At 36.0% G+C, this 10,502-nt stretch overlaps 2 protein-coding genes, 1 long non-coding RNA gene and 1 pseudogene across 3 annotated transcripts; all 4 read right to left on the bottom strand.

Moving 5' to 3' along the window:
- On the bottom strand, positions 1-912 carry LOC122591788 (annotated as a pseudogene).
- Positions 913-2,790: 1,878 nt separating this feature from the next.
- LOC122592560 lies at positions 2,791-4,689 on the bottom strand. Its single transcript, XR_006322730.1, has 2 exons — positions 3,959-4,689; positions 2,791-3,321 (listed from the first exon to the last, which is right to left on the bottom strand). It is a non-coding gene; the product is annotated as an uncharacterized LOC122592560 (long non-coding RNA).
- A 1,005-nt stretch (positions 4,690-5,694) lies between these two features.
- On the bottom strand, positions 5,695-9,150 carry LOC122592559 (disease resistance protein RPV1-like). Its single transcript, XM_043764819.1, has 3 exons — positions 8,755-9,150; positions 7,318-7,845; positions 5,695-6,914 (listed from the first exon to the last, which is right to left on the bottom strand). Exons 1-3 carry the CDS (start codon positions 8,784-8,786, stop codon positions 5,765-5,767), a joined length of 1,710 nt encoding a protein of 569 aa, XP_043620754.1. The 5' UTR covers positions 8,787-9,150; the 3' UTR covers positions 5,695-5,764.
- LOC122591789 (protein WHAT'S THIS FACTOR 9, mitochondrial-like) lies at positions 8,995-10,125 on the bottom strand. Its single transcript, XM_043764028.1, has one exon. It carries the CDS (start codon positions 10,123-10,125, stop codon positions 8,995-8,997), a length of 1,131 nt encoding a protein of 376 aa, XP_043619963.1.
- Between the last annotated feature and the right edge of the window lie 377 nt (positions 10,126-10,502).

Consider the following 10,502-nt stretch of genomic DNA (forward strand, 5'->3'; position numbering starts at 1 on the left):
TCAAGACGAACCATAAAGAAGAGGACTTTGAAGCCATTCTTCCCATTTGATATTGCTCTTCCAGTTCCTGTTCTTGTACCAGACAAAAGAAAGAGTAACAATCGAATCGAATATAATGTCGCTGCTTTTGTTTTTGTTGGAGAGAAAACAAGGCATTTGCCTTTGAACACCATAACATTCCTCCATTGCTTTTCTCTACAACACTGAGGTTACAAGATTATCTCTCCGCGAGACCAATTCTAGACCGAACACTACAAAACCCGTTGAATTGTTATCCATATTACAAATATGAAAATATTCCCGAAATTCAGGAAGAAGAATGAGGATAAAATCATGAGGCAAGCCAAGATCAAATTGTAACAAATCAATTATATCTAAAGGAAGCTTTATCTCTTGTGTGAACATTAACAGTTTTGTAAATCTCTCAGCCACGTCTTCACGGTAGCTGGAAGGGTTAAAGATCTTGGATTCTTCATTGGGTATAGTTAGAGCTTGTAGAGTGAGTTTAACGTGAGGGTGGGAAAATGGTTTGGAGGGTTGGAAGATCTTAAATAGAAAAGGGTACTTTTGGAAGAAATTTGCAGCGGTGATGGGAAGATCGAATATGGTTTTGTAAACGGCTGCAGAAGAAAGAGAGATGGTTTTAGAGGACAGGGGGATGATTAGGTTCTTGAGAGAAAGTATTCGTTTGAGGGTTTCCTCCTTTTCAATAGGAAATTTAAAGTAGGTATCTACTCGGACCCATTTAACTCTGGCATCAAAAAAGGTAAAAGGTATGGTGATGGTGCTTGTTTCGGATGAAAAATCGATTAAGAAGTGCCATTCAGAGTACATTGACCAGTATCGTCCGACAACTTCAGTGGCTATCATGAAATCTTCAAAACTACATGATCTACCTCGAAATATTAGCATGCTAATACATAAGCTAAAATGACAGCCACACCGCAAAATATAAGGAGAAAAGTTGAGATACATATTAATCTAAACATAAAATGAGTAACTATTAAACAGTCCACACTATTGGATACCACAAACCAACAGACATATAAGAAACCTTATTATAGGCACACGGGCAGTAACCATGCTACAACAAGCCCTAAGACTTCCACAAATTCTGGATTAATCGAAGATGAAAACGAGAGACAATGGAAAGTCAGTCAACCAAAGATTTAAAGGTTCGAGTATGAAGTGGGAGCAAAGGGCATAATAGTAAAATAAGATTCGAGACACATTTTAGCAAAAAAAAAATACATTATTATTAGAGGCCGCAATGTAGAATGGTTGGGTCGGATTGGTTGATTACGTAAGAGGTAAAAATGGATTGGGTCCTGTCCAAAGAGGCAACTTTGAAGATTAGGTCAGAATAGGTTACGTGTCAAATGATTCAGGTCAACCCGTACAGCCAAGTACCATTTTTTCATCCTGCTTTTATCTAAACTAAAAAGGTAAAATTGAATGAAGTATGATGTATATAGAAGTTACATACATAAGATAAACTCAATGCAGATACTTATTAATATTCATGACTTAACTAAACACACAAATTGTTCCTGAAAATGTTTAAATGCTAAATTCAGGTCACGTGTAACTTTGCAAGCCTGAATCCTGCATATGCAGTGCTATCCGGTTGATTATTACGATTACGTATTAGTGTATTACAATGCCCTAACATCTGAGCAAAAATTAGTGATTCCTACTCACCACTAAAAAATAAACAGTTGTTTAAAATCTCAAAATACCCCACTGACAAGCAAATTTAGGCTAACATAAACACAAATTTATCTCCAGCTATAACCGTTCTTTAAGTTCAATGAACCAACATGCACAAGTCTCGTTCTTGTTCGTTACAGCCGAAAATCTGACTACGCATAAGAAAATTTCAAGTTTTCAACCACCCTCTTAAGCCAAATGTATGCATATCTGATCATGGTAATGCAAATAATTGGGTGTTATTCAAATAAATAAATAGGCTTGACAGTCATTTCATTAAACAGTTGGTGGGCAAACAAACATAGACAAACACAAAATTATACAAAAACTGAAATTTATCTAATTAAAAGCATGCAAGTTTAATACTTTGATGGTTCCCCACTTAAATAATCAAAAACCTATTTCAAATAAAGTAGCAAACAGCGTCCTGGAGTTGTTTTGTAAACAAAATTAATAGAACTACAATATATGACGTTTGGAAAAAAAATACTCTCTCTCTCTCCTCTCTCTCTAGAAAGCCGTTGAGAGGTCTCTCCGGCTTCTCTTTGAGATCGAGAGTAGATCTGAGATCGAGATTACTCCCGCTTCGGCTCGCCGTCGAGAATTTTTACAAGGGTTAAAGCCCTATGCCGGAGGTCCTTCGGAAGCGCCTCTCTACCGGTAAGGCGGTCTACATCTTACCTCCCTCAAACCCGGCTGTTTTGCCGGATTGAGTACCGTTATTGTTGTTGTTGTAGGGAGACATTTGATATCCTTAATTATACAATATTCCACCGGATACGATTACATGTGACAGAGCAGCTTGAATTTGTACTGTTCCCGAATGAATGGTTGAAACGGAAACAAACAAATGCGTTACATACATATATACATACATAAATGTACAAGCCATGAATGTTAATCAGGGAGATTCTCTAACCTAGCCACTTCTTAAGGGCACGTTTAATAGGGATAAATTAAGAGAAATGAAATGTATGAAATTGGCTGAGAAATTCAATAAATTCCCTTGTTTGGTATTCACAAAAAAATTAACCTGAGAAATCTAAAAGAAATGAAATTCATTGTTTGCTAGATTAAAAATAGAGAAATGAAAATTGAGTTTTAATTTCAAAAATACAATCAATTTAACATCTCAGGAGTAAATAAATCCTCTGTACACTCAACATTCTGCAAGAACTAAACAATAGAACTACTACTACAATTTGACCATACTTTGCTAGATGAAATCATAGCTTCTTTCTGTGTATAAATTTGTGCAACACCTATAACTCACATTACTACTCAAACAAAACTAGTAAATCATGCCAAACATTATAACAAATAAGATATGGTGAAAGTGTAAGAAATGTATAACTTTAAACATAATACATTCATACGCTTTCACATGTAAGTGACAAACTGTAGCTACATGCCTACATGTTCCGGTAACGTTTTATTGCTTCCTCCAAAATGATGCCCAGTAAATCGTCTATCTCGCCCTAAACCACCTTCAAGAGATCAATCTCGTTTTGACTTTGAGCTTTTCCATTTAAACATCTATTAACTTTTCATCTTCATCAACAATATCCAAGTAGTTCCTTTTTTTTCTTACATGAATCAAATTTGCAATGCCTGTATACAACAATGATTTACGCAGTAGAAGAATCCACAACCTATTACTTTTTCTCAATTGAATACTTGGTAAACAACTCATCTTGTTAGATTATAAAATCTAATTCAAATAAGTACAACAATTTATGCCACACAATTACCTCTTTAGATAACAACTAAATGGAAAAAAAAAAAAAAAAGAGTATAGCAATTCATTAAATTTCTTTTTATACAGAATAGAAAACATATACATATCATAATCTCTTTCGCATTTGAAAAATCCATTTGGTATTTCAACTATGTCCCCCACATGTTTACTTACAAATATTATTAAACATACATCTCTTTCTATATAGTAGTTAAGAAAATCCCATATTATATATAGGGGTTGAGTATTGTAAAACAAGTATTAAAGTAAAATAAATAAGACAAGATCTTGATCCTTAGATCATGGTTATATTGATGCACGAAGATTCACAAACCAATTGATGTACGATGATTTTCATGATGCACGGTGATTATCACCGAATAAAAACCTATTGATTTATTTGTTTTACTTTAATAGTTATTTTATTTTACCTAAAACCTATATATATATATATACACACACAGAATAAAAGTGAAGGGAGAAAGGAGAAGATGAAATGGCTCACTTTACCAGCGAATAGATGCCGAAGAGATGGAGTTGTCATCGTCGGAGAAAATTGACTTGTCAGAGGGTCACCTGAATTGGGGGTTAGGGTTTCAAGTTGTATGTGTAGATTTTGTATGAAATGTGATTTGCACGTGATATGAAAATAAATAACCGCTATTCTTTAACTTTACTAATTTCTCCACCAAAAGGACACGGAGAAATGGTTAGTTAAAAACCCAATTCTTCCAAAATAGCATGGAAATGAAAATGTAAAGAAGAGGATTTCTCAGGAAATCAATTTCTCCGTGTTTTGTATTTCATTTCCCTACCAAACAAAGAAATATATTCATTTCCATTTTTTTGGCCTTAACTCCTCCTACGAAACATACCCTCAATAACCTCAAGATTTTTCAATTGTGAAATGCTCTCTGGAAGATTCTTTAACCTATCATCTATCCCTATGACTTTTAACAGTTCCAAACTTTGTAAACGTCTAAACTCATCAGGCAGTTTCTCAAGCTTAAAGCACCAGGAGAGATCCAATCTTTTCAAACGAGTCATGTTACAGATGCATTCAGGAATATTCTCTAAGGATCTACAATATGCAAGGCTTAACTCCTCTAAGCACTCCAATCTATCCAGATCCTCAGGTAACTGATCTAGGTTTCTACAATCCGAAAGGTCACGTACTCTCAGATGATGCTTCAACATATAAATGCTATCATCTGGAAGACACATCATGCTTCCAGACACCAAACGCATCATGCTTCCACACATCATGCAATTGAAGTTCTCTTAAAAATTCGCATCCATAGAGCTCCAGCTCGTCAAGATTAGACATTCGTTGGAAATGGTGAGTTTTTCTAAGGCTTTACATCCGTATACGTCTAGCTTCTTGAGATGCGAACATTCATCAGAAATGTTGACTTCTACCAACTTAAAACATTCACGAAGAAGTAATTCTTCAAGATTTGGAGTCATCCCTGCAGAGTCATAGGTTTTTAGTTTAGAACCACGAAGGTCAAGGAACCTGAGTTTGGGAAGAACCTATCAAGAAGGAACAGAAAAAAAAAGATTAATATAAATAAATAAGATATATATATATATAGCACCATACAGATCAGATTAAACAAATTAAGGAGTATTCTACCTTTTTTTCTCCCCCTTTCCAGAGTTGATGGATATGGCTCTGGGGCATTTCCATCCCAACAAGGTTATCTCCTAGAAATGTATTAGGTAAATACCTACAAGGGTATCTATGCCAATGTAGAAATTGTAAACTATTTGGAAGATGGTATTTGGAAGTAAAATATTCAGATACCCGCCTGCTATAAGATTGAAATGGTGTGTTACAATATGGCCACTCCACGTGAAGAAAACATAGTCCACTCATCTTTCTAAGACTATTCAAAACTTTAGCGGGAGGGAGTCTCGAATAAGACAATTTTATACCTCTTATTGCTTCGGTACCCTCTTATATAAAAAGAAAACTGACATTAAAAGTTTATTATAACAGATCTATACTTATATATTACGAGTATAAAACAAAACTCCTTTTAAGTTTCAAAATTAAACTTAAATTTCAATATTGATTTTAAGTTTCAACAATTCATCAAAACTACATTACATCAATAACCTACACTATTCGCCACTGCCACCACCATCACCCGTGCTCACCACCGCCGTCACCACCACCCGTCCTCACCACCGCCAGCGCCACCGCCGCCACCTCTGCGCATCACCACAACCCGTCACCGTCATCAGCGCTTTCATTACACCGCCGCATCGCGCGCACATAACTCTAGTTAAACATGGTACGTATCTCCCATATTACAAAATAAGCTTGAATCTTACCATGTCTTCTTTTATTATATTTTCAATCTCATCTTTAATCCATTGTAGCTTACGTTGCTCAGGCTCAGGATGCATACTACGAACAATATGCATTCCCATTTCTTCTATATGATCATGCATGTCCAACACCTTCTTATCATAAGGATGATAATTATAAGGATCATCACGGAGAGTAATTAAGGATTTCTGCTCGAGAACTCCTATACCAAATTCAGCATGAAATCCTAAACTTTCTAGTATTCTGATAGCTCTCTTCTTCCTCCGGCCTTTCAATAGGCAAGCAACATGTAGGAATATCTCTTTCAGATCCTTCTCTAGAGCATCATAGCTTATTTTCAATTTATTCAAGGTATCATCCCATGGAATTGTTTCTAGTCTTTTGATGGCATCTTCCCATTCATTCGTAGGACGAGCACGGAGAGATGAACTTAAAGTTTCGATGGTTAAAGGAAGACCAGCAGCATAGCGTATAACTGCTTTAGATAGCTCTTCATAACCCTGAGCTGGACACTCTGTATTAAAAGCATACCTACTAAGGAGACGAATTGCATCCTCATCTGATAACGTACTAACATCATGAATATTGTGACTCTCAACTCCATGGGCTACCAATACTTGTCTATCTCTTGATGTAATGATGATTCTACTTCCTGGCCTAAACCAACTTGGTTCTGCTAACGCCTTAAGTTGCCTTACATCATTCACATCATCTAGAACTACAAGAACATTTATGCTAGGCATCCTCCTTTTCATCAAAATACGCCCCTCAACATCACTTGGCACGTCAATGCTTTGATCGCAAAACACAGAAGTAAGGACCTGTTTTTGCATATCCTGCAAACCCCTAGGGTGTTCTGAGCGTTCTCTAACATTCTGAACAAAGCTTTTACCATCAAACTGATTGGCTATCCGATTAAAAACTACACTTGCCAGAGTCGTCTTCCCCACACCACCCAGACCGGTGATTCCTATCATCCGAACGTCATCAAAGCCAACTTGTAAACTTAAAAGTAATTTCTCCACCCGGGCCGTCATGCCTACTAAGTTTTCATTAACACTGAAATTGGCAAAATATGGCTTTTGTGCAATGGCGTGAACAATTTTCTCGATGAACTGAACTTCATGCCTGTGTGTTGAAGGAGATTCAATAAAGTTACTCAGAATCTCACATGACAGGTTAATTTCAATTGTATATATGACTTATATATAATCATACATGAATTAGTAAACTAACCATTGATAACATAATGATATATTGTTAGTAACTACAGATTAAGAACCAACCATCAATAGATGGATTTGTACTTGGGAAACTCGAGATTTATAGGTCTTGGTTCAAATCCTAATGTGAGCAAAATGCTCTCGAGACTAAAGACATGGTTTTCCTAGAACGGGTTCCCTGACATTTGAGTTGCGTATATGAAAAGGGAATTGCAATGAACCCAAACTTTCCATTCAAATAAAACTATAGATTTAAAATTGAGAAACATAAAAATATATAGAACATGTACTGAGAAAAGAGAGAATACCCATCACCAGTCTTGGTCAACTCCCACCCTTCCAGAGTCGCTGCTTTTTCCATAGCAGCTCTCCATCTCCCAGCAGCCTCATTCTCTAAGTGTTTTGCGAATGCTTTTTCAACTGGCCCCTTTTGTTCGCGGACTTCGCTGGGTGCCACGTGATAGAAGATCGGGTAAAAAGTTGGGTCCCCCGGTTTCTGGCACTTTAGGATCTCTACGAGCTCGTTTAAGCACCAATAAGAATCTGCATATCTCTGGGAGAAAATAACGATGTGAAACTTGGAAGCTTTAATGGCTTTGGGGAGCTCGTCACCGATCTTTTGTCCGACCTCGATGTCTTTATCATCTTTAAAAACAATAATGCCTCTTTTCCGAAGAGCATGGTAAAGATGATCAACAAAACTGGTACGTAAGTCTTTACCCCTAAAACTTATAAAAACGTCATATGTGTAACTCTTTTCAACCGATGTCATACTTGTTGAAGCCGATGCCATTGGAAATTTCTGTTTGTGTGAATCTTTCAGTACTACTGAGAGGCTGAATCAGGACAAAGGAAAAAGAGGATAATCTCAATTTAAAATCTAGTATCAAATAATACTAATAATAAAAGCTTTAAGACAACCAAGTTGAGTTTAAATAATCTTTTTCCAAAACGCGTTATTATTACTATATTAGTGTGTTTTTGGCCCCATTCAGACCTTTTTCCATGGAATCTGTCATATGATACGACCTCCAAAGAAATTCTTAATTAAGTCAAAAATTAATAAAAGTTCGGTCAATACCGATTTGCTACCGCTATGAGAATACCAGGAGTACTCAATATAATAAAAGTTCTCGCTTGCCAATAACTTGCCATTGACAAAGGCTGCCGTATTTCCATGTTTTAGAGGCGATAAGGAGGGGCAAAATTTGGACTTGCAATTATTTAGGCATTGTTTGGTTGTGTAAAACACCCTTTGATCTCTAGAAAAAATTTCCAATAAAAATACTACGAGTAAAAAAAATGAACAAATTGGAGTTCCAAATTTTCCAATAAAATGAAAAACACCATTCTTCATTTTATAAAATGAAATTGGAAAACGATATTTTGATGTTTTCCATTTTCCATATCCATAAAAGGGAATGTAATCTTCACAACACACCCAGAAGGAATAAACGTCTTCCAAACCCAGCCCAAGGTTACTTTAATCTGTTCTCTGCACAACTTTATCACCAAACATGGCTTCATTACTTATGTTTCTTCAGAGTTCTCTACACTGGAACTCTAGAAGTTGTAAAACGGGCTGGTAAAGTAACAAGGTTTAGGATAAGAAAGTTTTAGTTGGGGTCAAGATAGGTCAGGCATCCAAATATTGTGAATTTTCCCATATAAAATATGTTTGTCCAATATGATCCAAAATTAATAGTATTAGTTAATTAATGCATTAAAAATACTTTCTGATTTACCTGTATGAACCATTACTAAACATAACCCACATCAGCCCATTCACAAATAGAAGGTTTACAACTCCTACATTTAAGCTTCCATGTCGTAGATAATTGATGTTAAGGCTTTGACAATGTGAATTATCCAATAATCCAGAATTCCAGCAGTGTTGCCCTTACATATATCTACACTTCCATGTCTACATTTCCAACAATGTTTCACAAAGTCAGTATTATCAAACTCGCATTTAGAACTTCTTGTTAAGTTCTATTGATAAAAGAACCCGTGCGTTTGCTACTGCAACTAACTTGAAGTCCATATTTTCTCTTTAGATTCACGCTCTGGTTCATAAGATGAAGATACCGATACCTCATTCCCATTAATAAATGTCTTTGAGTCAAGAGATCCTTTTTATGATGCACCAACCCCTTTTTAAACCTCGGTCCAAATCCCAAATAATCCCCTAAAGCCAATAAGTTTTCCTTCTCTGTCTTCTTCGATACAAAAAGATGCAGCAACTCGTGTAATATAGCCACTGTCCACTTCTCGGCTTGATCACTGTTGGGTGACAAGAAGAATGCATCTTCATATTGTGATATATAAGGCAGATTCTGCCATTCGTGCACCCAAAGTCTTACTTTCTTTTCTAAATCAAACCCTTTTGGTAAATTTATTGGAAACTTAATGGGCATTTGCCTTTTAACAGCATAAATTTCCTCCATTGTTTTTCTCTGCAACACTGAGGTTGCCAGATTATCTCTCCATGAGACCAATTCTAGACCGAACACTACAGAGCCCATTGAATTATTAGAACCCGTTGAATTATTATCCATATTACAAATCTGAAAATACTCAGGAAATTCGGGAAGAAGTGTGAAGATAAAATCATGAGGCAAGCCAAGATCAAAACGCATCAGATTAATAATATCTAAAGGAAGCTTTTTTGCTCGTGTGAGCATTAAAAGTTTTGTTAATCTCCCAGCCACATCTTTACGGTAACTAGAAGAGTTCAAAATCTTTGATTCTTCATTGTGTACAGTTAGAGCTTGTGGAGTGAGTTTAACGTGAGGGTGGGAAAATGGTTTGGAGGGTTGGAAGATTTCAAATACAGAAGGGTACTTCTGGAAGAAATTTGTAGCGGTGATGGGGAGATCGAATATGGTTTTGTAAAAGGACGCATTAGAAAGAGGGATGGCTTTAGAGGGTTGGGAGATGATTAGGTTCTTGAGAGAAAGTATTTGTTTGAGGTTTTTCTCCTTTTCAACAGCAAAGTCAAGGTGGGCATCTCGGACCCATTTAACTCTGGCATCGACAAAGGTACGAACAGGTTGCAGGTAAAAATGATGGTAAAGGTGGTTGTTTTGGATGACAAATCGATTAAGAAGTGTCATTGGGACTACATTTACCAGAATCTGCCAACAAGTTCAATGGCTTATATGAAATCTTCAAGACTACATGATCTACCTTCAAAATTCAAGGATATTTCTGCAAATGTTAAGACATCCTTGTATAGTTAGCATGCTAATACATTAAAAAAAAAAAAAGGAAAAAAAATCTGAACAAAGTTAAGCTAAAATGAAAGCCACACGGCAAAATTATTTGGAAAAAGGTGAGATACATATTAAATATAAACATAAAATTAACAACTATAAAAAACCTACACTATTGGATACCACAAACCAACAGACATAAAAGAAATCTTATTATAGGCACACAAGCAGTAACCATACTACAATAAGCCCGTAAGACTTCCATAGTTCAATGAATT

Source organism: Erigeron canadensis, chromosome 3 (assembly GCF_010389155.1).
Source record: "Erigeron canadensis isolate Cc75 chromosome 3, C_canadensis_v1, whole genome shotgun sequence".
Classification (NCBI taxonomy): Eukaryota; Viridiplantae; Streptophyta; class Magnoliopsida; order Asterales; family Asteraceae; genus Erigeron; species Erigeron canadensis.